The sequence below is a fragment of the Lipophrys pholis genome, assembly GCF_963383615.2.
Source record: "Lipophrys pholis genome assembly, chromosome: 22".
Taxonomy (NCBI): Eukaryota; Metazoa; Chordata; class Actinopteri; order Blenniiformes; family Blenniidae; genus Lipophrys; species Lipophrys pholis.
The window spans coordinates 18,539,403-18,566,836 of NC_137644.1; the positions used below are offsets into that span (position 1 = coordinate 18,539,403).

General features: G+C 42.8%; 1 protein-coding gene across 1 annotated transcript; it reads left to right on the forward strand.

Moving 5' to 3' along the window:
* Positions 1-3,910: 3,910 nt before the first annotated feature.
* prrt4b (proline rich transmembrane protein 4b) lies at positions 3,911-27,420 on the forward strand. Its single transcript, XM_080492186.1, has 4 exons — positions 3,911-4,095; positions 10,461-11,591; positions 16,508-16,645; positions 24,736-27,420. The coding sequence occupies exons 2-4, from the start codon at positions 10,553-10,555 to the stop codon at positions 26,787-26,789; spliced, it is 3,231 nt and encodes a 1,076-aa protein (XP_080348312.1). The 5' UTR covers positions 3,911-4,095; positions 10,461-10,552; the 3' UTR covers positions 26,790-27,420.
* Positions 27,421-27,434: the final 14 nt, after the last annotated feature.

Sequence of the window (27,434 nt, forward strand, 5' to 3'; positions counted from 1 at the left end):
TGAGCCCAGTGCATGCTCGCCATGGGCATGTTGTGCTCACTGCTAACCACTGCACTGCCATCCTGCACCCAAACGACGTAAATTTGAGATTTAATAATAATGATAAGAATTTCATATTGAAAAGTATCACATGGTATCATAATAATATAACATTGAATTGCATTGCGGAATGTCAGATTGTAATATATTTCTCATATCTTACTATATTGTGTTATATCATACCTGAGGATACATGGACCAAAAGTAATCTATCTATAGTCAGTCTTAAAAACACTTCAGGGTATATTGGCCCTATCGGATTGAAATGACAATAGGATCGGAGGAGGTGGTGTAACCTTGATTTGATCAAAAGGTGAGTTTAAATAAAGTGATCAGATTGCAGAAGCGGGTTCATATGCAACAATTCTACCATTGGATCAGTCAGTGGATGCTTTGCACTGTGGCAGTTTGTGAGAAGCACCCATGATCCCAACGCTGCTGATTTGTCAGCAAGACTAATCAATCTAGTTTCTTTTTACGTTAATTTTGAAATTGCAAGACCTGAGTAACATCGTCATTGTAAAGACTCTTATCAGGATAAGCAAGCAGTGTGTTTTTGCTTGTGTCAGTGTCGTCACATGCATAAACTAGTCTTCTTGTGCCATCAGGATTTCTTTTCCCCCCAAATACTGCGCGTGACAAACACAAAGCTCCAAGAATGGAAAGCTGACGACATGGAAACTGATCAAATCATAATCAAGGTTACAGTCAGTGTGATCGTGTTATTCAGAGTTCCTGTAAATGGGACAATATAAATTCTCAGTTGGAAAGAATTTAAACAAATTATCAAAAAAGTGAAGATTTAGTTACCGTTTCATACTATAATATATACCATATCATCTTTTAGTATAGTGCATCACATTGCTTTGATTCATACATTATACTAGTATGAAGCGCATGGCATTGTATTACACGGTAGTATTATATTCCTAATACTAAATAGGATTCAGCATGTTAACTATTGTACATTACTGTTTAAAGAAAGTGAATAAATATTTAATCTCAGAATAACAACTCGGTCAGTTTGTTTAAAACCCGGTCATAACGACCTTATAATTTTCCAATTCTGCTAAATAATAACTTAGCCAGCCGTGCAGTGACTTGGTGGTTAGCACTCTTACCTCACAGTGAGAATATCTACGGTTCTAGTTTAAGTCCTCTGCAAACTTTGCCTGACCTCTCGGTGCATGCAGGGCTTTTCAGCAGGTACTCTGGTTCCTCCGACGGTCCAGAAAACAAAGTATTTGAGGTGAAATGTCGACCACAAACCGCCTGAAGGTGTGAATGAGGTTTGTCTGTGTTGGCCGTGTTAATGGACCGGGACGTCCAGGGTAAAACCTGCCTGCTTTTAGTCTCACAGCTGGATACCTAGTTGACTTTGAGGTACTGGAATAAGAACCGAGCACCTTCACAAGATGAACACAATAAATCTATAGAACTGAAACCCAAAGATGACTTCATTCAGAAATTGGATCAGCTCCGGCAGCCTGAGAACGTCAGTGTAGAAGATGGACGGATAACAACCGATAAAGTTAAACAAAGTTTTGTAGAATTGGAATATGAATATGTCAATATTCAACAGTTCTCTACACCCACTGTAATCATGTAGTTGTATAACAAGAGGGAAAAATGAAAGAATACATTAGAAACAACGCTTGAAAACAGTATTTAGATATGAACGAATGAAGACTGAGTAGAGAACACAGTCTGTAGTTGAATCAACTTCGCCTCTTCCAAATTCATAACTTCATGAGACTGAAATATTTAAATCAGCGCTGGAGAGGCTGGAAAAAGAGCTTATGTCCATAGTGATTACATACGAGTAGATTTCCCTCTTCAAACATCAGAGATACACTCACAGTATCAGCATTTGGCTGTCTTGACCACGTTTGAAGGTCACTGCAAAAAGACGGTGGTGATCCAATTATTTCATGTAAAAATATGACAATGATGGGAGAGGAAGCAGTCAATCGAGGAAAGTAGCCCGTTATATCTCCACCGAGGTAAAAAAAATAAATAAAAAAGATGTTAAGAATAGCAAGGTGGCTCAAGGTCAAATATGTTATTAAGACAATCTCATCCACGCCCGTGGGACTGAACAAGCCTCGGTTCAGGAAATTAAGCTTCCTCACTGTGGAAGTTAGCCAATTGTTTCTGTATTTGGGAAATTCCTGGGGATGATCGAGGCGAAAGGTCCGGGCAGTGTTGCGCCGAAGGTAAGGCATAGCGCTTCCACCCTTATCAGAGATAAGTGTGTGTGACGCCGGCGGAGAAAACAATGCACCGAACTGTGCTAAAGGGGAGCTGCTGCTCACCTCAGGTAAACCTGCTGGGAAGCCGGGGATGAAAGTAGTTCTATTTTAAGGTATAAAGAGAATTAAATGATTTGTGGTAGAGCATTGAGCAAAAACCGACAAAAGAAAAACACAAAAACACATTTTTCTTTATATTTCTATTGAACATTATTAATTATTCCCACCACTGGTGGAAAAAGTATTTGAACTACTTGGTTAATGTTTGTAAAAGGTTCATTGGAAGCAGCAGTCACATGTGGAGGTCAATCAGTGAAACAAGACCTTGTCAAAGGCCATTTTTTAGTTTATGAATAAGTGCTGTTCAGGTCTGTGTGCTGGTGATGAACCGACTGTTCAAGGTGTGCACTTCCCTCACTCAATGTCAGCTGGGCTATGCCCCAGCTCGATACGACCTCCAGCTTGATTAAGCGAGTGCACACTGGAGGTGGAGGATGGAAGGATGGATGGATGACGGGTTAGTTCGCTGAAGAAGCAAATTACCGATCGAAAAGAAAAAGAAAGAAAATATTGAGTGCAAACCCTGAATGCAACCTTTTCCCAATCGTACCCCTCCATTGATTAACGTGTATGAAAAGAAGCCGTATGTTTGAGACGTCTTGATCGTGTTACAGGGTCTCGTGGTGCAAAATACGATCAAATGTCCCAAAGCAGCACATCGCAAACATTAGCTTTCATTTCTGCATCGCTGGTCCCTCAGCTCGAGGGTCTACGTATTGATTTTTCCATTATCTCACTCGAACGTTGAAATTTCTCATACATAAATTAGAAAAATAAACTATTTTACTAACGACACTTTGCTAAATCCTCCTGCAGGCTTTACGTTTGTCACCGTTGGCTTTTATCAGAGCAAGACACACAGAGTCGATCAGAATCAAAACATTATCCTTTAGATTAACCGAATGGCTTGTGATGTTTGTTGAGGTTGATTAAACTCTCCTTCAAAAAGTACACAAATAGCTCAAGAGTTTTGCAAACTATTAAATTAGTTTCATTAATCCAGTGTGAACGTAGTTTTAAGGGGATGACTGGGTGGCTGGATGGGTCCACCAAATGTCAAACGAGACATCTGCGGCTTTAACCAAAACATATTTTAACCACATTGATGTCAGAGGGGATAATGGCTGTTTATCATGAGTTTTGATGTGAGCCTTGATTTGGGCTTCAACTCTGTGTGGAGGAACACTTTGGCTCTGCAGAGCTGAATAGTCAAACATCACAATGCGACCAAATTTCATCCTTCAAAAACGGCTGCATCGAAAAATGTCACCGGCTTTCAGGCGGTGTGTGTTTGTGGGTCTGTGTATGTGCACACACATGTAAAAGCTGTGTGAGCCATTTTTCAGCGCGCGTGTTTGCACAAGCCATTGTCATCTGACCAACTCGGTTTCCCATGCGTCCTTGTCTGTGGGTGATCTCTGCTAATGAACAATCTGCTCAGTGAGGTGTGACCACATGTATTGTGATGGGAGCAACGCAGTGGACGACTGATGCAGTGAGCGAGAGAGGTAGGGACAAACGGAGAGAGAGAGATAGAGAGAGAGGGAGGAGGAGAGAGAGAGAGAGAGAGAGAGCGAGAGAGCAAGTGGGAGGGGAGGAGAGAAGCTGGAACTCTATTCCACACAGGCGGACCTACAGAAGCTCAGAAAAACGGTCTCGCCTGCAGGCACACACACACACACACACACACACACACACATTGCTCTGGGCTGTGGATTCTCCATCTTACTCCACACATCTGCAGGTAAGCTGCTGACATCTTTTCACCTGCTTACATGTGCCCTTTCTCCCTCCCTGTGTCCTTCCTTGCATGTGTATTTCGATCAGCTGGTGTGTCTACAGAGACACAGGGGATCCGTGGGTCTGACTCCCATATGAGACAGCTCTTAGCTGTGGTTAGAGGTAAACACACTGACACCCCACAAACCTACTGGATTCTATCAAACACATGCCGGAAGATTTATAGTTGATATCTGTGTCTTGATGCCGACTTTAAAAGAGAATAAATGAGAGCAAAGGGACATTTATAGGATGAATCTATTCCTTAGTGAGGCAGTCTGACAGTGTGTCATTGGAAAAACGGAGATAAAACCAAGCTGGTATCATCTGTAATATTCAGCTTTGAGTGGCTGAACAGTAACATGCATGTAAAATGCAGGATCCAGAATACATGCATGCATGTGTGTCTGTTTTAGGTTTGCAAAGCAGCAAATGCTCCTGCAAGGTTGAATTATTTCCCTGCATGTGTGTCTGTGTGCGTGTGCGTGTGCGCGTGCGTGTGCGTGTGTGTGTGTGTGTGTGTAGCCATTTGCATGTCAGAGCAGCAACACTCATTACAAGCGGAACAGCGGACTCCAAAAGGTGCTCAAATCCGCGGGATTAGCGAGACGTCTTTGGCTTCAGCTGTCACCATGGCAAAGGCAGCCGGGGGGAACGCCTGCGTTTGGGACTGTCCTTTTACAATAACACAAGTATTAACCCGGCTCTATTAACATCATTCATGGTGGAGCGTGCATTTCAGGAGCGGTCAGTGAGGGTTTAGAGCTTTGGAGTCTCGGCTGAGGACAACTAATGAAGACAAATGAAAGCAACTATTTCCACAAAAACACATTACATTAGAATATCCTACTCTGAACCTTCCGAGAGTAATTTTGCCGGTGGAAATGAGATTTTTCTACGAATAATAAGGTAGAGGGAAGAGGAGACTCTACGGATTAGAATAGCAGGGAATTAATCTTGTTTGTAAATAGAGTGAATCAGGATGTTGTTTGTTGGTAAATCCGGCAGGGATGCATGTAACTGGGTGAAGTCACACTTGTGATACTGCTCCTTTGGATCAAGGCTTTGGGCTATTCTTAGACATGAGAGCAGGTTTCATTGTGGTTCAGGGACTAATAGACTATATATTGACTCCCGAGAAAGAGTACTGGAGAATCACACGCTTAGTTGAAACGGTGATTTATGACAACATAAGTATGGATTTCCAATCTTCGTAACTTAGTGACGTTGTAACTGGGAAGTTTATAAAATACTTTCACCTAAGTAGACAACACAGTGCATCTCGCTTCGTGTAAAAACTAGATACACGGGTAACAGCTACACATTCTACACTTGAAAACATCTATTTATTAGGACCCTACAAAAAGACATCGAAACTACATCTGGCGAGTAAGACAAGTCGACTTCTAATCCCAATGTTGGTCATCGACCTGAACTGACAAGTTTCTCCCAATAATGGATGAGTTCAATGCATAGCAGTGAATGGATGAATAAAGTAGTAAAATACGCTGTATAAGTAAATTCCATTGATCAGTATTATCACCAAAGAGTGAGTGTACTCACATTCACGATATTTTACATGTCGTCAAACTTTACTAGAAGCGTTTTAAACAATCAGATATCTGCCGTTATTGTAGCTCCATAGTATTAAAACAGTTTTTACCGAAGCTTTTGTCTTTTTAAAAGAGACCTTTGCGTGACTGGTATGGTGTCATGCTTTCATTGTATGAACAAAGGATTCATCTGTTCAAAACAAATCACAATTTGTTTTAATTTACAACCCCACAATATCAATAAGATATGCCATTTGGTGTGTGAGTATGACATAATATGATGGACATTAAATAAACACAATGTCGTGCTCATGCTCTTCTTGGAACCAGTTTTAACACGACGCTACTCCGACGTGTTTGTTTTACCTTTTTTAGATCGCATGTGCATCAAAAGTGAAACTTGTTGATTTTATTTTGGGGGGATATCAAATATAATTCAAGATCATGAATGCATGGAAACACAAAATGTACTGCAGTTCAGTATGTTTCTTTGTGATATGTATACTGGGAATGATCAAAATACATTTTTAAATATATTGTGCAGCTCTAACTATCACTGCTTCACAAAATCACCAAGGTGAAAACAAGTCCTTTATGACAAAATATAGAACAACAGATTGCTACACAGATGTCAGCTGGCAGCATTGAGCGCCCTCGCACTTCATGAAGTCCTTCAAATGTGCTGCTTTGTGTAGAATAAAGTAATTGTTGTCGTTGTTAAAGCAGCCGGTCACATTGAATCTGTGCAGTATTGACATCTGTGCTTAGCGTCAAAGTCGGGAGAGGACGAGAGGAAAAAGCCATAAGTTGACTCCTTGCACAGAGCCCATGACGTTGGAGAGCGTCAAGCAGAACGCGGGACTAAACAACAAGTGGGAGGAGGTACACACAGTAATAGGCAAGTGCGACTACGTTACAATCATGAAAATAGCACTGAAGTGAAAAGTAGTGCTTGTAAATATGCACACCCACACAGCAGTTTGAGAAAACACAATGTCACCCACAAAAGGAGCCATTTGCAGGGAGGTAAATTACTCCATTACTCTGGACTTTGTCATTGATCCTTAGACCTCCCCGCGCTTATAGAAGGTTTGTTGAATAGTAATGACGCTGGCCACAGTCAATCCGTCTCCATTTGTGAGTCCCCTCAGCGTCGAGCATCTCCATTGCAACCAGCCAGGAGAGACACAACATTTCTAAGTCTACTCTTGATTTCATTCTCAGAAGCTCTTTTTCCATGAAGACAGAGACACTCGAGTTGGCCACAATAGCGACATCTGTTTAGGAGGAAAAACAGATTTATTCTCATTTTTACAGAAGAATGCACCTGAATCTGATTGAGATCAACATGGCTGCTGGTGCTGGGAGAAGAGATCAAGAGGGGCTGAACATGGGATACAGCGAAAGACTAACAGTCCTTTTCAGAGTTAATAAAAGAGACAACAAAGTAAAGTGAGCATCAAGGAGACTGCTGCTCTTTCTCTCCTTCACTAATAATACCACGGCTGAATGTTGGCAGGGTGGTTTTGTCTTTCGCCCCTCTCCTGCCCTTGTCTTTTGCTCTCTGCCCTTCCTCTCTTTCTCCATCTCTGCTCCATCGAGCACACTACAGTTCCACCTCCCCTCCCCTCCCCTCCCCTCGCCTCACCCGGCCTTTGTCAGGAGCAGTGAGACTAAACGCCAGCAAAATAATAGCAGGGACTTGTAAACTCCCCACAGACACTGTTTTATGGTTCCTCTCCACTCGCTCTGCTGGACGTCACACCAGACGATGCTGACGGCCGGCTTGTATTTGATGTGGAGTTGAGTGGTGACAACAAAGTTAAAGGCTGAATCTGCAGTGACATTAAAGTGCAGGCTTTTAGGTTACTTAGTGGCTAGTAGTAACCAAGCTTGTTTAGTTATTCATAAAACTGATTCATACCCATGATTCATGGGTTGGAATTATATACGTGTTTTCATTACTCTGCATGTCAAATTCCATAAAACTATTTTACCAAGAAATCATAAAGGGGAAATTTTAACCAGTTGATTTAAAAACGACTTTTCTGTTTCCTTAACTGAACAAAAGAATCTGAGCCTCATGCTTTTCTTGTGTTTACAGCAACATTTTTAAGTGAAAATTCTCATGAAGTCTGTCCGACATCAACCAAAATGTTTCTAGTTAGGATTAAATCTTAGTATTTATAAGTTTCCTTTTCAATACATAAGAGTTGGCAGCTCTGCTTCTGCTTGATTGGAATATTAAAATACAATAATTTGGTGAGTTTTTTGTGTTAATAAGGTCACTGTCAGAGTGAGTTTGTAAAAACAAAGCAGCTACAGGAGAGGTTCTTTTGGGACATTTAACTGCCACAATAAAGAACAACGTAAACGTTTAAATTTAAAGGTTAAAGGTTCGGTCCACTAAAGATGACACTGGGCTGCATGAGGCTCATGAGGGTTTTTCAGTTCAGTTCAAAATAAATACATTCCAAGACCAGGGCCATCCAAACAAAACAAAACAAAAATCTCTGTACAGTTGCTATTGTGCAGTTATAAGTATATATATTTCCTCAGAGGTCACATGGCTTTGTGTAAGGTGTAACTTGTAAGGTTGAATCCACAAATAGATCCGCAGATCAATTTTGGGGGGGGTTTGCAGATAATAGAGTGAAATTCTTTTGTTGTGGGGAGTTGCTGAGGAATGAACAATGACAACGAATTGCAGTAGTTAAAGACAGTTTTTATTCAATAATCTATAAGTGGAGCCACATTTTAACATGCTTTAAGAGATACTGTGAGCTATAAAAGTGTAGCTTATCTTTGAGTAATCCAGAGCTTTTTATATTATAGCCATAAATGATTAAAAGCACAATTTACACAAATGCATGATTTGACTGCTTTTTGTAGGTCACAGAATTCCAATAAAACTAAGAACTAATTAGTTCTTAGCCACAGAATCCATAAAGAAATAGAATATGGAATTTATTCCAAATTCAATACATGCTGTACATATTTATTGTAGATTTGAAAATGACTCAGTTTGAGGGATTGTAGCTTCTTTCACATACCGTTACAACATGTACATAGGTACTTGATGTAGACTTCTAAATAAGTTTTACCTTTTACCACACAACAGGATCCTCAATGAAAGTGATACTGACGTGCAATTTGAGAACATTCACTCTAATAAATTATACATACACTCTACTTTATAAACGGTTGATTGTTTATGCATTAGGTCAACAATAGGGCATTCAGAGATACATGGTCATCTCCCATATGCTTTCCCTAAGATGCATTTTCTTTTTACAGTTCACTTTATCAACCTTGCTGTGGGATATTACAAATTCCTATTTGAACGTCTTGAGAAACCTCAGAGATTGCAAGATGTGCATGTGTGGGCGTGCGGGCTGACTGCAGAGTGATACATGTGGGCAAACGGGTACATCAGATATACCAGCATGCAGAGTCAGGTCCAAAATTCATCTGCAACCACAATCCCTGCACGCAGTGAGATGTGACTGCGTGCAGGTCGGCTGGTGCAGGCTTAAACACGGACGCAAAAAAAACCAAAAAAAAAAAACCAACAACAACATACACCTCGCCACAGACTGATTTTCATGCTGTTGAGTAAAAGAGCTAAAACTGGGGAGTGTGTGGGCAGCCGCGCTTTTGATTCCCTCCATGGTAGTCTGTCTTCATATCTGAGCATCTGACTGTGTATCCAGGCTGGCTTTCTCCCCACAGGCGGCCACAGAGGGGGGAGAAGGGGCCGGTCAAAATGCTGTTCTCATCAGTGGGAACAAGCATGGGATGTGTGGCGGCAGCTGATTGAAGTAAAGTGTGTGCACATGAAAGAAGATTGTAAGAAGTCGCGAGCGGAGGAAACTGGCATGGATTAGGGGGGAAAGGAGCTGTAGACTAACTCGTCAGAAAAGAAGCAGAGAGGCTGACAGTGGAAAGGAAATGTAGAAAATAAGAGCGGTGGCCTAATACAGAAGCTGGAGAGAACATCGCTGCGAATACTGCCGTTTCTTACACTCCCACACATCTTCCTCGGGTTCACTTTAAAGAACAAATACATCAGAGATTGAAAGAGAGCAAGGCCAAAGCTGGGGGTTATTGAAGGGGGGCGGGGGAGGTGGGGGGGGGGGGGTGGAGTTAAGTACAGCTAAAGCATACAGGTTGTTGTTCTCGTTGAGGAAATTCCTTTGGTGCCCCAGTCTTTTCACTGAGGCAACAGGCTAGTGACTTTGAACCATTCGGCACTTAACAAAAGACTAAGAGGACCCTCCATTCAAGGCTGGGGTGCTAGACCCTATTTCTTCACTCACCTCCCCCAACCCAACACTACGTGCCGAATAGGTTACATATGGATGGAAGTTCCTCTTCTAATTGGCCGGCCTGTGTAGCAGCCCAACCACTGTGACACAGTATGCATCTGAGCAAGAGCATGACATAAATACTGACCACCGCATCTAACTGGGCACCACTAATTGCCGGGTGTCAGTAATACTTAAGCTCTTGTTGTGATTTGTGGTCGATGGAATTTTTTTGGACTGCTAAGTTCGGCAGTTGCTTGTAATGGGTGGCATAGTTTCCCTTCTTGATTTACATTGCAGGCTGGACAAAGAGGAGAAAAGCAGGTCACCCTTTAAAGAAAGTCGAGCTCAGACGTCCAAGAATGTTTCATGAAAAGGAAAACGAGCAGATGCAAATGATATCAAGATCTCAAATTTAGCTGTGGAGGAAAAGTGTGTCACCGTGTTTCCTGTGTGTTCTTGTTCTCCAGGCCGTTTTGCAGGCGAGCTGGCCAACCCCCGCCTCAGGGAGCCGGAGTATGGAGAACAACATGTGACCGATACGCACGCCACTGCAGACAGCATGCTTCGCCACCACCGGACCTTGGCCCTCTTTTTCTGGTATCTGTTGCTACTTCACAGGCAGGCCCTGGCAGACGAAGAGGCCCTCTGGGGAACAACGCCGCCGCGTGAAAATCCCCCCGAGAAAAAACCTAGCTCTTATTGGTGGACCCCGTCTCTGCCAAAGCTCCCGAGCCTCCCCTCGCTATTCCGTAACCCCTTTTATAGTAGCTCAGATGCTAGAGAAGAAGCAGCTACGTTCACCACTGCAGTTAAAGGGCTGGCGGACACAAGTGATCCCCTGCTAGACCACTCGGGATCAGGGGACGAGAGCATTTCTGAAGCGTCTCAACTACCCACCACTTTGACTCAGGACCTAACTGGCGTGACGAAGATAAGGACTGAATCACTTCCCACATGGACACCAGATTCTCCACACAGCAGCAGGGTTCCGAGCCACAATGACGCTCTTGTTTCAGACTCCTACTCTCCCACAAGCAGCTCCATCAGAAACACTCCGTTCACCAACAGCGCGACCAGCACTAACGCTCCTGAACAAAACGCGACACATACCCACCCACCATGGGGCACGACACGAGTAGACGAAGCCAGCATGGGCACCACCGCTCAACACCTCCCAAAAGAGCACGGTGTTTATCAGAACGCTGAAGATTTTCCACGAGAGATTTCTTCGACGATCGCACCCGAAACGACTGTTCCCACTGCCTTGACATGGGCCGCAGCCAAAACCACAACACTAAACCCGGGTCGAGCGGAGACCACACTGACCAGCACACACCCCCTGAGGCCTGTTGCTCCTTCTACCTCCCCAGAAACAAGAGACCCAGTGAGCTCTACTCTCCATGCCGGAGAGGCCACAATGTCTGAAGCTCTCCCTACCCAGAGTGAGGCTGACCTGGGCTTCTCAGAGACCAGGATGAGCCCTGCAGAGGAACAGCCATGGATAATCTCCACTGCAATGGGAACTGATCACGGAGAAGTACTGGAATCCATAACAAGCACAACGCGAAGCCAAAGGGTTAACTTACCAATTGCAGGAGGTAAGCAAAGATTTTAAAAAATCAATCAATCAATCAATAATGGCTAGATTGATTCAATGGATGTGATCCATCATCAGAAGGCAGGTCTTTAGTGCTCAATGTGGAGCTGTCAACAGGCTGCAGACAGTTCTGGTTGATCAATGAGATATCTGACATGGTGGGGAGTCAAAGGTCCTAGATTTGCATAAATAGAGATTCTGTTAAAATCCCGTCAATCAGTTAAAAATCAATCCTTGTCAACTTTACCTTGGAAAGGGTATCTTGTAAGTACAGCTGTTATTATTCAGTAGGTACACAGACACCAGGCTACTTAACAGATATATATATATGGGGTACCTTAGTATCGCACAAACACTGAGCTCTAAAAGCACAGACTGTCGCTTTTTTTTTTTTTTTTTTCCTTTTCAAGGCTTCAAGCTTTCAGGCTTCAAACCGAGAAGAATAAAGCTTTTGAATTTGTTATGCAACACATTGCAGGTGGACAGAAAAACATCCTCACTGCTCTGTGGAGGTTTACTGATCGGGTCTATACCCAAGTGTATTTGTCATTTTAATATATATCAGTCACATCTGGAACCAGTGAAGAATGTGTCCCCATCCTATTTCAAAAGACCTATCCCACAAGCAGCAGCTCCGCATCGCAGAAGTCATTACCTGAGGAAAATGAAAGAAAAGTTTATCTGATTGAAACCTACTGGATATGGGGGTTTGTTTTTCCACATGACGAGCTGAAAGCCACCGGTAGTTGGTATATCTCAGGAGACCCTGACATGACATTGAAGCTTTTCCCCTTATTCTCCTGACCCATCCCCCATTTCTAGCGGCTGCCTGTATGCTTAATGAGTCTTCTGCAGACACATTCATCATGTAGGGTCAAAGGTTGGCACAGAAAATGATGACTCGATTACTCTCAACCATAGAGATCTGACACCTTAGTGAGAAAACGATGAGTATTTGGCGGATGCGTGCCGGTAATAGTGTTTCTGTCATGTTTAGGACATACTCATAACCTACTTATGTATGGAGATTAAAGTCTGCTACAGTCATTGCGTTGGTTTTCTTATGACAAAAATTCCAAACAAAATGATTTAAAGTTTCTGTTATTTTTTACAAATACAGTACAGAACAAAATATTTGCTTCATGTTTTTTTTCTTTACATATCAAAACCTGGATCAACACATTTGTATAGGTGCTGCCATGATTTTAGAAATGGTGAGCAAGGAAATACATCTGCAGGAATATAAAAAAAAATGGCAGAGTTTTTTTTTGTTGTTTTTTAACAGTTCTGGAGCGTTCTGAACATCATTGCTATGTGGAGACAGATTAGTGTCGTTTCAATTCAATCCCAAGTAAAACTAAATGGACTTTCAGATGTGATGACACTGGCTTTGCAGCTTTAAAGTACATTTCAAGTACATTTAAAACATTAACTTTTGAAATGTTTTCCTGTAAAATGTGTCCAGACTACTTCATATAGTAGCAAATGACATTTTCTGACTTCATTAGCTGTTTGAGAAAGGAACCCTTTCTATCCCCTGCGTTCAGTATTTTCTACTAAAGCAGACGGGACATTATGTTTTGTGTGCGGCTGTTGTGTCTGCACTTGTTTGCAGCTGTCTGCCGTGTGGTGGCATACAGAAGAGAAAGAAAGGGGGGCTGTCGGCTGCTCTGGGCATGTATCTGTATTCTAAGCGCACACTCAGCGAAAACCACCAGCACCACCTCTCCTGTGGGACCATCCGCCTGACAGTCGCTGTCCATGGACGCCGAACAGGCTTCTTGCCATTTAGCCCCCCCCCCCCCCCCCGTCCCTCCCTCTTTCAGTGTTTGCAATCTTTTTGCCTCTGTACAAACACCAATCCCTGTCACTCTGTTACACGGACAGACGTGTCAGCTGCAACTGCTGCGACGGGGATGAGCGGAACTTCTGGTCATTCAAGGAGACATAAAAACCAACAGAAATAGAACACCTGATGGAAAATAACATGGAAATAAAAGCACAGCACCTTGCATTATCATACATTGTCCCAATGTGAATACTGCCTCGTGTGCTGTAATCTATTTTAAGGCTGCATGGGGTGAGCACTTTCACCGCTGGAGGTCTGGAAAAAAAAAAAACAATGACCAGGTTTTCATTGATTGAAAGAGCATTTGCTTTGTGCCCTTGAGAAAAAATGTCAGGTATAGAAAAATAGCGGTGCTCTGCATCTGTGTCAGATCGTCTACTGAGACGGTAGAAAGGGCATAGAAAGAGTATTAATAAAAACATTAAAACAAAAGAGACCCCTCAGTGAAAACGTAGGCTTTCAGAAGCTGGAAATGTTCTTCTAATAACCGTTCTCTCCATCCTGCTCCTTCTCTCCCCTCCTCCCATCATTACATTACTGTAAGCTGAGCTAATATCCAGACCAGCAGACCTTCAGCACACTCCATTAATACCTCCAAGGATATATTGTCTCTGCGATCCGAGGGGTGTACCAAACAGCGTGAGCTGCACAGCCAATGACAGAATAATTGATTATGGAAATGTTTTACACACTGAGCATGTGACATGAATATCTGATGTCCTTTTTATGGATTTTACATAGAAAGTAGTCCCCAATTCAAACACAGTGGACACAGTGGCAGCATTAAGATTACGCTAATCTTCTTGTAATAACTAAATACACCAGCTTGGCATGTTTTTCAGATTTGACCCACACTTCTGAAGTTAAATGAATCTCAGGAAAAGAACCGACAGCATCCAGTAATGAGGATCATTTTCTAGCCAAGCCTGCTTTTTAAAGTAGGACTGCACTGAATTCCTTAGTATCTGTCTTGAAAATGAACCAAATTAGCAACGTGATGCAATTTTGAGAAAGTGTATTGCGTGAAAAAAGATAAGCGACTGTATCTCTGTTAATATATTCCATTATTACTCAACTCGTTATGGGCATCAGGCTCTTTTCTGGTGCAGTTATACATTTTCCGTCACTTTAAGTTCAGAATATCGGTTGCAAACTCATTCATGTCGTTTTGTAAGCTCCCGCAGGAATAATAAAGATAAGGAGAGTGTAATGGAGAGCAATACTGTCTTTTGTTTATCATTTCTTCGAGCTCAAGATGACAAAGATCTTTCAGGCAGTTTTTACTAAAAAAAAATACTTTTCCAATTATACTGGATGAAGTTTTCATCCACTGAGTCACATAAACAAATTGAAGCATTCGACTGATGAACAAAAATAGATTTTAAGGCCAAAGGAACCAAATAAAAATGGTAATTAGGAAGATGTTAAAATGATAATTCAGCACTAAGGTTTCAGTAAGGGAAATGGAAAGTTGCTTGCCTTCCTCTTTCGCCCCTTCATGTGTTATTCTGTTCGCTCAGCACGCTCTGAAAATTGCTGGTCATCAGTAATTTTGTTTGTGATGTGCAGTGAGTGAGTGACCACATGTACTCTCCTTTATATTCAATCTTATTAGATGTTAGAATGTAATAGAAATTTACAGACATAATGCATTGAATTTCATTGTCCTGGCTGTGAAAAGAACCTTGAGTTTTACCCAAATTAAAAAAAAAAAATGCTCACGTAATCGCAAACAAAGCAACGGTAGACCTCATAAAGGTTTGATTTGTATGTGTGAAATGATTTGTAATCATGTGAGGTTTTAGCTGCATGATATAGGTAAACATGGAATATCCAAAACTCTTGGCCAGTTCTGTAATAACAAAAAGATTTGAGATAAATAAAAGCAATTAAGTAGATACTGTTAATATCTTCATGCTCTTAGTGTTGTTCTTCTGAATAACAGTGTTCTTTCTCTTGCCTCTAATTTATTCCAACTGTTCGTGGGCCATGTTGTGTCTTGTTTTGACCTTATCACCATTATCTTTATCGCTCTATTCATAAAAAAAAATTGATTTTTCCATTTAGGGAAAAAAATGTTTTTAGACTTTTAATTTTTATATTCTTATGCATACTTTTAATAACCTCAAACACAAACCACCTCTTGATTTTTGATTTGCTCCAAGATGTGAGCTCCTGCTGTGTGGAAGACAACAGCGCAATAAAGTCCCGAGCAGATTTGTCTTCAGAGACATTTAAAACCTGCAATTAACTGCGCTGCCTCGAGTGTGACCTAGATTATTTTCAAAGATGATATCATACATTGATTTGTAGCCATTTACTTTTCCTTACTCATTATCCTCCTCTCCAGTTTTATGCCTCCATGAGTCTTTGAATATTAATTTCGAAGCTGTAATATAATTTTATACCAGTATGTCTTGCTTCAACACTCAGCTCATTAGTTCTTCCCCTTCCAACCATTCATTCACTGGATTTTTTACTCCAAATCTCATCTGGCATCATTAATGACACAGGCCATTTCTGTGTGAATGGCAGAGAGCAGAAACATATTATGTGACTGCACAGTTTTGAAGCACAGGGAAAAGAGAGGTGGAATAATTTGTGTCGGTCATGCAGTTATTTTATTAGTCATTCTCTCCATCTCCTGCTGTAACACTTTCATGTTTCCTTTTTTTTGTGCTTCCTAGAAGTCCATTTTTTTCTTCTTCTTTTTAACATCAAAGTGTAACACTGGAGTGGACCTACAATGGACCAGGATGTACACACCCGTGCGCATTCACATAAGGATGTCAGTGTAATTAGACCACAAAGGCCCAGTCTTCAGTGTTATGGATGAATGGCTACAACTGAGTGGATGATAGGTCAATCTCTGACAGAACTAGGTTAAGAAATATAGCCCTGCCATTTTCTACAGTGTCGTGTCTCAGACGTGCTGTGAGCAGGGAACAGAGAGGGTAAAACCTCCTTTATTTTTTCCAGTTTTCAATACTTTGGTGAGGTAATGTGTGAAAATGTATTCCTGATCGATTTGAGATCCCTCAGAGGTTAAACTGCACGTGTCTTCCCAGGGCTGCCTGGCGGACAGGATGAGAACGATGAAGATGGCATAGTTCCTTTAGCCACAGAGGAGGACGACGACAAAACCTTGGTAGATTTCTCCACGCCAGGGTCTGAGCTGCGAACAACATCCCTGCCACTGAGCACAGGTGAGCAGACGCCTCCCCTGAGATGTAAACAAACAGTTTAACCGGCCTGGAAATGTTCCATTGTGCAGCTCTTTTGGTGTCTTTATATCTGTCAGAGGACTTGGAGAAATAATTACCCTGCATCTTTTGCCTGAAGCTACTAATTGCTTCCAATGGGAGACGAAAACAGCAAATTCAAACGTTGATTTCAGAGAACACGTCAGAACAGAGGAGCGAGGGGCTTCAGTGCCCTCCCAATGAACAAGTATTTCCCTTCACAGAGAGATAGGCATTGATCCAATGACAACAGCAGCTATTAGGAAAAACCGAAAACACACAGAATGGGTGATTGTGCTGCCGAGAGCAATTTAAAAGGAAGAGTTGCTGCAGGCTGAGTGTGAAACACTTTTTTACAACACACGTGACTTATATCCTCGGTAGAGTACAAATAGTGCAGTTGAGATAGAGATCGATCAAGAGCGGCACATTCTTGCTATTTAACGCATTTCTGTCCATTTGTTTTGAGAGCGTGCTCCAGACCAGGGCTGTCAAGCACATTTTAAAACAGGGCCCACTTACTCTACAGCCCAGTTTCATCTCAAGTGAGTTGAACTGATAGAATAGTGCAATAATAACCTTTAAAAAAATGTTAAAGGTCATCGCTTCTGATGTATCCTTCTCATTTGAAAATCACAGTTCAATCACTACAATACAATTATATGAATGAGGGGCTCACTCTGGTATTTGCGAGAGTGAGCCCCAGTATTGAGATTACCTGACAAAGAAAAAACAGCAACACATCTTCTAAGCTTTTGTATATAGTCTTCTACTGTCATAACTGTTGATTATATGACTCATATCCTTTACACACATTTTCTTTTTCTCATGACTTCTTCTCAAAAACTAAAAAGAAAACTCATGGCAGGAAAAAGTCCCAAAGGAAAGGAAAGGCCTGCCGCACACTTTGAAAACCACTTTTTCTCCATGTATTAATCCATCATACTGACATGCTTTTGAAAAGATCTACTTTCGGCCCAGTTCACAGAAGCAGATCTAACCTACATTGCCTCGCCCAGAATAGCAGATGTTGTCAAGTGATTTTCAAAAATAGACCTGTCAAATGTGCCATGCGCCGTCGGTGGGACGCTCCGGGGCCGCTTTAGGATTGGTGTGTCACAGCGAGGGAAACAATAATGTTACCGGGGACCATCTGCTGTTTGATCTGTGTTCTTCCTAAAACTCAAAAATCTGTTTCGCACATCAGCGCGATTACAGTTATCACAGACTCTCCTATTTTCTGTGATAGATCCATAGCAGGGGGTTTTGCATTGTATTAAAGTGTTTACGAAGACCCCCCCCCCCCCCCCCCCCCCCCCACACACACACACACACACACACACACACACACACAATCCCAGTCTCCCGATTGAAAACACACACGACTGGCTCCTCCTCAGTATGCGCGGTGCAACTCCTCCAAGAACGACGCCGCTCCCTCTGAATTGCTTTTTCTGAGGTGATCCAAATTGAAAATGAAGGCAATCAGGTGAAAACTACATGGGGCTTTCAGTTTCATTATGCAGAATCGACACGCGGCCAATTAAAGACAGGCGTGGGGTTGTTTCAGTCCGCACAACATCAGTGGAAACCTTTAGCCTCATCGCCTCACCTGGATGAAGGTTCGGCACCCGAGGTGAGACTCCTCGAGATTTATTAGCACCATTAAAAGATTCAAAGATATATATGGAGTGCTGTGGACTGACACAGCGAGCTTGATCAATGGTTTATTTACTTAATAATGATTAAAAAAAGGATTAACCTTGATCTCAATCATGATAATGTAACAGAAACCTGAAGCATTTGTTGACATCTGAGTGTTTGGTGGCTCCAAATATGAGGCGGAAGAATATAGACTTTGGCAAGTACCTGACATCAGTCTATATGTGAACTACTGGGATGGATGGAAAATCAATTTAAGAGTCGTGGGGCCTTTGAACAGATCTTGTTTTCTGGTATTTTACGCCCCGTTTACACAATGTATTGAAGTGAAAACGGAACACTTTCATTGCTTTTTATGGAATAACAATCTAACTTGGTCATCTGTCCAAATGAAAGTCCGTCTGCACACACGTGTGTGTGCGTGTGTGTGTGTGTGTGTGTGTGTGTGTGTGTGTGTGTGTGTGTGTGTGTGTGTGTGTGTGTGTGTGTGTGTGTGTGTGTGTGTGTGTGTGTGTGTGTGTGTGTGTGTGTGGTTTCATTCCCAAAAAACAACCAACAGCGCTTTAGCGACCCAACATGAAAACTACTTTGCTCTCAGCTTTTTCTGCCATTTCGGTGTAAACGGACATCGTTTTCAAAACATTTCCATGTAAACGTCCAACTTTTCTCAAATGAAAATGTAAAAACGATGCGTTTTCACTTGAAATGTTGTGCAAACACAGTCTTAGAGAGACTGTACTGTATTTTGTTAACAGAACCACGTAGCATATATAAAATCAAACTGTATTCGGCGAGGAATTCTGAATTCTATGCTCAATTCTGTCCATGCAGAGACTGAAACACGACCCACCAGGTTATGAGTCACATTTAGCTCAAAATATTATTTTTATCTTTCAACGGGTTTTGTTCTTTTTACAGCAACAGTCTAAAGAAGAATGTTGAACACATCTTGTGCTCTAAATGACTCATTGCAAAATTTCAATTTATCCACTGTCAATCTCCATTATTGATCTTTTCTCGTGGCTGTTGTCCACACCACTGATATGCTTCAAAACCTTTTCACTTCAATTCTTGAACATTTGATAACCACTTAAGATAAAAAAAAAAATGATTTGAATTCTACATTCTGAATCCGTCTTTCCTGCTTGGAAATGATGAAAATTGTTTTACGGTGATGACACACAAAAGTAGACCAACAAACACAAACACATTTAAAGAAGATTATCACCCATTTTTGATTCAAAGTATAAACACAGGCGAGAGGGGTTCAATTCTAGTGAGGAATCAAAAATCTATTAGTAGGATTATTAGGATACGCTCCCGCTTGAATTATCTGCTTTTGTTGCAATGAGCAGAAAAAAACATGCAGAAGCGTCCCGCTTTCCACCAGTAGCATTACATCTTGTTTGCATTAAGGCGTGGAGGCCCAGACGTGATTGTAGAACATACGCAAAAGCCAACATCATGAATACAAAAGCTTGCCAACACAAATGCAAAAATCTCCAACACAATTCAAACGAAAGGCAAAAGCCCACCAACACAACATGTACAGGTGGAATACCAAGATTTCAGTGTCTACAGACAAACGACTAAGTACAATGACCTATAAAGTCAGTTCAGGATGTGGAGGCATTGAACCCCCAGGAGCGTGGCCTTTCATGTGCTGCATTAAAGGTCGTCGTTAAGCCTTTTTAAGATGCACAATCAGCAGCTTTACCGTTTCCAGCATCAACAGCCTGATGCACCTGCACGGCCACACTGACATAAACAATGCAACTGACATCAAATTAAACTAGGAGGGAGATTTTGCCATGGATCAGCTGCAGGAAGCAAACAGGATAGAAACCCAACATGGATAAAAACAGGATCCGCTCCTGGTGGATCTATAAGGTTTGAGCCCATATGCACAAATTAAATTCAAGCAAATACTTCTTACCTGTTACCCGTGAAGTGTTGAGTCTGAAGTCACCTCATGAAAGCAGTCCGTTATGTTTCCCCACTGGTGCTCAGTGGTTTGAATCATGTCTCCGCAGCTTAATACAAAATCCAGCAGGCGACTTTAAATCCACCTCTGAGGAAATAAACAGCCTCCAGGTTGATTTATTTCTGAGTTACTCAGCTCAGAGTGTGTGACTGGGACACAGCAGGGAGATCACAGCCTGGTTAAAGACTGAACTCTTTAACTTCCTTTTGCATTTTCTCACAATCCAACCCATCTCACACCTTCATCCAGGCCAGCCTATCAGGAGCTGAGGGGATTGATTGACAGGTGGAGGAAATGTTGCAGCTGCCGTTCTGCAAAAAGAAATAAAAAATTCTCCTATGATGTAAAAATCACACTCATCTTTTGTTTTCAGTCCTCACGTGTATTGACGAGCGCATAAAATTAGTTTGTGATTTAATTTGATTAATTCAGATTTGATGCTGTATATCAACTTCCGGGTGAGACTGACCTCTAATGCTCAAACTAAAGTAAATGAAAGTTATATGAATCAAAATCCAAATGTTGGGGATAAAATAGAAATCTGTCGGAATAAAGAAAATATTAGGAAAATGTTTGAACATTTAATCACTATTCTTTGTTTTTATTTCAAATATGACAACAAGAAAAAATCCCACCTCTATTGTAATTTTTTTTTTTCTTTCGTGACAGATATAATGTGTCATGGTTTGGTGTTTTTAAGAGTAGAAATCAAAGTATTCTCAGTCATGTACAACTGCTTCCACATGCAGCAGAGCTTTAGAAATTCTTAGATTGAATCTCCAGTCCTGTAAAGGCTGACAGTTTGTAGTTTAGGTTGTTTTTTATCTATCAGCTATTAGTTGGGCTCCTTGGAAGCTTCACATTCAGTCAGTCCACTGAAGATGTGTCAGCTGCTCCGAGCATGAGACACTTGTTTGCTCAGGAATGTGTCAGATGACCGGGCAGCATCCAGTGGAACGTATCACCCTGATCCAGCAGGCCCGGCAGTTCAGACGTGACATTTATCGACGTGAGCGAGGCAACAAAACATGTCAGCAGTTCAATTCCCGTCACGTTTTCCACTCGGAGGCCGAGCAAGTCATCGCCCTGGAAAGTAAACAAGTGGGCAGACATGTTAATGACATAACTGCATCCTGAACCACCCCACCTACTTTATCAGTGGGCCCCACAATCAAAAACCCTGCAGCCCAGTGTTTCTTACACTTTTCCTGCAAAGCCATGTTTGTATTCTCACTCATTCGATGCACGTATATGAAAACATTGATTTCATGCCGCTGATGTCATAGCTTTCAGATGCTTGGTTATCATCCACTTCCAATATTTACCTTAATGATTTCCATTGCCATTGATTAATCTATCAACTTGTAGCTGTGCAGCAGCAGTGAATTGGAGGTTACATCAGTCAAGCTGAAATATCTCAACATTATCCATTAAGTTAGCAGATAATGTTTTATATGTTGCAGTTTCACAAGCAATCATTTCCTCATTCTCTTCTGATGGCAACATGAAAGTGTGAATATATTGCTCTAGGTTCAATGTAACATGTATTTCTAACATTTTTCGGGACATCTGACGGATCAAATGCAAAATTAGCATGAGCCAGGCCAACGTAAGATTTCTAGTGAATCTTTCACCATCCAACCCGTCAATCTGTGTTTCTGTCGTTTAAGTTGTCAGCAGGAATGAATGAACTGGAGGAGACATGGACAAATACACAGCTGTTTAATGCAACTTATTAGAGATATGGAGAAGCTGCACGGTGGCTCGGTGGTTTAGTGCTCCACAGTTTGAGACCAACTTGGGCTTTAGTGCTTTTCTGTGCAGCGTTTGCATGTTTTCCCCGGGCCTCCTTCTGGAATTGTGGTTCCCTGCATCTGAAGGGAATTGATGACTCTACATTGACTGTAGTTGTGAATGTGACCTGCCTTCACCCATAGGCAGCTGGCTCCCCACAAGTTTAATGTTGGGAGAAGAAGATTGATGAATGGAAGTGAAATCAATCACTCCGTCTTGGTCATAAAATGTGACTATAGAACAAAACGTTAAGTCCATTTACATCTTATTTAATGGCATACAGTGTGTACTTTGGCAGAGCTGACCTGAACGCTGCATCAATCTTATCCTCCACAGCCGTCATATTTGCTCTTTACAATATTGTACAATGAAAAGCTGAGGGGTTATTATGAGAGAGACACTTAGGGGAGCCACACCGAATCATCAAGCCTTAATTAAAAAAAACAGTGAATCGGCGCAGCAACAGAGCTTCTCTAAAATCGATCCTTGTTCTTCCTCCTGTTGACAGAATGAACTCAGTGATGCTCGGGATGCTGCTGCGAAAAATAAAATGAAAAAATAGCTGTGTCACACTCAGAGATGCTGGGTGGGGGGGTCATATTTCCTCAAGCTTGACATTTTTATCACAACCCTGCACCGTTGTTCAACTCTGAGGTCAGGAGACAAAGGAGGAGAATGATAAAGACAAACAGCAGGCAGCAGACGGAATTGAGGTGCTGAAGCTTAAAGGCTGAAGCACTTGTGAAAATCCTCTGCCACTTGTGCGTCTCTAATTCGAAAAGCGAGCGCGTTCATTAGGGCAACTTGAATGGCATCAGTGCAGGAGAATAGTAATCATATTGAAATGACACCAAAACTGTATAGAAAATGCATGCGTGAGGGTCAAAAGGAGTTTTTGCATTTCAGCATTTTGCTTCCATCTTTCATACTCCTTTATCCAGCTCAAGGTCGCAAGGCTGAATATTTCACCAATCTATCACAGAGCAAATACAGAGAGGGGGAAAATAACACCCCTTGATTGAGCAAAAGCTACTGCATATTTGGTCTATAGGAAAATAATGAGTAAATATCAAGCAAAAGCAGAAAATGTGAGGCCTGCTGAGAGTAATTTAAAATCCAGGACAGTCAAATGGAATAGCAGCAATGCAAAATAAATCTGTCCCACTTTAAAATAACAAACCCACCTATGGGAGTTTCCTCTTTTGAAAGGCGGGCGTTGAAAGGAAATCATAAACAAAAGAGCAAATTAGGGGACCAGGACAGGGTGGGATGGGAAAGGCAAAAAATACACCTCATAAAAGACACGCGAGAACGAGTCAAAACAAAAAAATGTGAAACCACATGAATTCCACTTTTAGTTCAACGCAGAAGGGTGAAAGAAAGCATAGTCACTGAATACACCACCTAACATAACCACGAGATATAATCTACTCTCCAGGTACAGATGTGAGTGTGTTTCATACTGTTCGTCTCTGTCTTCTTTGAAAGTAAAAGCCTGTCACATGTAATTAGACAAATTTAGTGCTCTGTCAAATCTGTCATCTCAATGATTATAAGAACATATTTATGACCGCACACTTCATTAAACCCGGCTGCCATGTGAGTTACGGTGCCGTCACCGTTTGTCCCGGTCTCGGTGGACCATTATGACACCTGGCTCTTTATGGGGTAGTTATTGTCTCTGATAAACCTTCTGCAAAATGACTGAGCTAAGTGTTTGTGCAAATCAATGAAATGCAGTCAGAAGCTTTTCCCCCTTTGTGTTACACTAGAATGGATATTAGGACCAGGTCTTAAGGCTGCCATTGTTAGCAGCGGTCTCTTTTCTGTGGGGTAAAGCCAATGTGTCTTTAACATGTTATGACAAATCTACAACCCCAGAATGTGAAGACAAAGAGAACTTGAACGCTCTTTGCCTACTATTTTCGCTCATCTGTGAGGAATTATGTCGCATGTAGAAACTACACACACATGTTCAGTGTAGACGAGCTTTGCAGAGTAGAAGTTCTCAGTCAAGCACACATATATACGACCCAGTCCTTCAACTTCCAAGGCCTAACCACTTCCTTCAGAGTGCTAAAACACGTCTCACACAATCATAATTAACTGAACTTGTGTGGAAACAGCAGACGGCTTACGTAATGCAAGGGAAACACTGTGGTTCTGAGTGGGCGCGCACACACACACACACACACACACACACACACACACACACACACACACACACACACACACACACACACACACACACACACACACACACACACACACACACACACACACACACACACACACACACATACACGCCTCTTGTTTTGGGCAGTTTGAAGTTGCCTTCTTATACAGGCTTTTACACAGGATTAGCACATTAAGAGAAAAAGCAGTCTTTCACCATGCTGGATCAGAGCCAATGTGTTTTCCAGCTCGAATAGTTTGAACACTGATTAAATGCTTCTGTCTATCCTCATGAGTGGGCAATTAGCATGCTTTTAAGTGATGGTAAAAGAGATGTTTAGAGCTCCAAGATTAGACATTTTCTTTTAACTGCCTTACAATTAATCTGGTTTATCTTATCAGCTTTTCAAAGGGAATGTATCTTCTGCTTCTATTCCAGGCACAACCCCAGAACATCCACATTTCCCTCTGAATACTGACGACTGGATGTCCAGTCTGGCCGACGGCAACATCACTTTTCTTCCGGACTGCAATCAAGAACACTCTGGGATCTGCAACCCCTCTGAAACGTGGGACTCTACAACCTCTTTGGGGTTTCGACCCACACAAAACACCACTGCTGCGAACCAGACCATCAACCCCTTCCTAATTCCAGCTCCACCCATGTTGGTGCCGCTGTACACGGACTGGAACAGTGCGATGGCCGTCTGGGGCCTGGCCTGGGAGGCGCATGTTTACGGTGCTGGCTGCATCTTCGCAATGCTGACTCTGGCGTCGGCGCTCAACCTGCTCTGTTTACCACTGCGGTGTCCATCTGGGTGCGGCTACTTTGCCCTGGTCAGTCTGTTTCTGCTAGCCGCCGGCTGTACCAGATCCTTCTCGCTCCTGTACGATGCCTATGGCCACCAGGATCGTCTACCTTCACCAGAAGCCTCCCTGATGCTCTACGAAGCACCGTTCCCCTGCCTCACCGCAGCTTTCGGTCTAGTTTTCCTCCTCCTGTCGATGCGCTCCAGGATGCAGCTCTCCTACTCGGCCTTTCAGAGACCCTGCTTCCTGGCCTGCCTTGTGACCCTGCACTTTGCCGCCGCGTTCGGGCCAGTGACATTACTGAAGTTCTACCAGCAAGAGCCTCCGCTATGCCTCTTCCTTTCGCTCATCTCCCGCGGAGCCTTCGTAGCCCTGGCAACATTCCTATCCACTGCCTATTTTGTCTTCTACATCTACGTGCGGGCGGACTCCAAGCACATCTACCACCTGAACAACACGTCTCCAACGCCGGCTGAACGTTACAACCGCTGCCCCTTTGCGGAGAGTCGCGACTGGGATCGAGCGGCCATGACCGTTTGTCTTTCGGCACTGTTTTCTCTCGCATGCGCGGGACTTCAGTTGTACGCAATGCTCAATGCCATGGGCGTTGCAGGTGGAGAGGAGGTCTTCCACCCCTGGCCCTGGTGGACCTTTCAGTTTAGCTGCAGACTGTGTGAACTCGGGATTTGCCTCACGTTAGCCTTGGTAGTTGCGCAGCCGGTATATTGTTCCGATCATCTTCCAGCGGCAGGAAGCTGCTGGACCGAACTCTTGGCATCCAAGTCACCCATCCTGCCTGGAAGCTACCAGTGGACGCTGAGCCAGCACGAGAAGCTCGCAATAGTTGACACAGTTGGGCTTGGGGAGACGGAGAGCCTTCCTCTGTACACGCTGATGGATGAGAGGCTTGGTAGCAGTCTGAATGGCCTGGACCTCCTCTACCACAGCAACCACGCCCTGGCATACCGCGACCTGGACTTGGATTTGAACATGAGGGGTTCATTAAAGCCCGAGGACGCGGGAGGCAGAGAACCCTCTGGCGGCTCCTCGTTCACCAGCGACTCCACTACAGACCTACGGCCACCATCACCCATCAACCTGCGCCGCAGCATAGATGAGGCCCTCTTCAGTGAGGCCCTCTTTCCCATGAGCCTCTTCAGCCCCACCCGCTGCAGCGACCTCTCCGTGAACAACCACTGGACACTCCCCAGCAACGGTTTCTGTGACCCCGTCTCAGCAGATCCTGGCCTTTACCGGACCTCCTCGTGTGTGGAGATGACGTCTCTACAACAAGCCGCCAAGTCTAAAGGCGACGGCGTTGACCGTGCTCCGCCATCTCCCTCTCTGGGTTCCTCTTCCAGTTGTTCATCACACGAACGTTGGAGAGGCAGTTCTTCTTCCTGTTCGCTGTACAGACCCTCACTCGGGGGCTCCTCGCTTATCCTCTGCCCAAGCCCAGAGAGACATGCACTGCAGCTTCTTCAGGAAGGCGATTCGGGCCTCGTGGCATCCTCCGGCCACACGGATCCACAGAGGCACTATCACACACTGGGAGCAGCTTCACAGGAAAGCCTGGATCTGGATATGTCAAGTGAGGCAGACCGATCCGTTCAGGAAGAATTCATTAATGTCTGCAGACAAATCGATGCTTCAAGCATCTGCAGCGAGACTATTGATTTATAAAAAGAGACTGGTTAAACACAAGCCACTATATTAGAGAATTGGGATGGGTGGCTGCTTTGAGCAGGCTCGACTGTTAAAGATCTTTTTTAAGATTGTTTGAAAATGCATGGTTGCTCTACATATGCCATGAAAGACTGAAAGCTGCCAAAGGAAAGTTTTGGGGAGTTTGTCAAGCAGTCATTAGTGAATGTCAGCGAGGGTCTAAGTGCCAAGAATGTCAAAAGCCAAAAGGATATTTGTAACTTTTCCATGTTTGATAAAAGGTTGTTGGAGTTTGATACGGTCTATAATAGTAACATTTTACTGAGTGGTGTTAATACAAGACTTGATTTGTACAAATGTTTTTATTGCTTTAAAACATTCCAATAGACAGAACTGTGACTTATCTAAGCACTTAATACTACTGAAGTAAAGACATTTCAAACTCAGAATATCACGTTCAAACTCTTTATATGCTTCACGTTTCTTGGGAGTCATAGTGCAGTATCGCCCCCTGCTGGCAAAAGGCACGCCAGATTTATCAACATGCTTCTACATAATGACCCAGACAGCATCCTCTATGACCAGCTTACTAATTTATTTCTGTTCAGATATAACTTTGCTCAACATGTTTAATAAAGTTTTTTTAAAATGTGTCATCTTGCC

Excerpts from the sequence above, each read along its gene's own strand:
- prrt4b (XM_080492186.1), top strand. The coding sequence starts at position 10,553 with ATGCTTCGCCACCACCGGACCTTGGCCCTCTTTTTCTGGTATCTGTTG. Across the intron at positions 11,592-16,507 it reads TAACTTACCAATTGCAGGAG|GGCTGCCTGGCGGACAGGAT; the intron begins GTAAGCAAAGAT and ends GTGTCTTCCCAG. Across the intron at positions 16,646-24,735 it reads ATCCCTGCCACTGAGCACAG|GCACAACCCCAGAACATCCA; the intron begins GTGAGCAGACGC and ends CTTCTATTCCAG.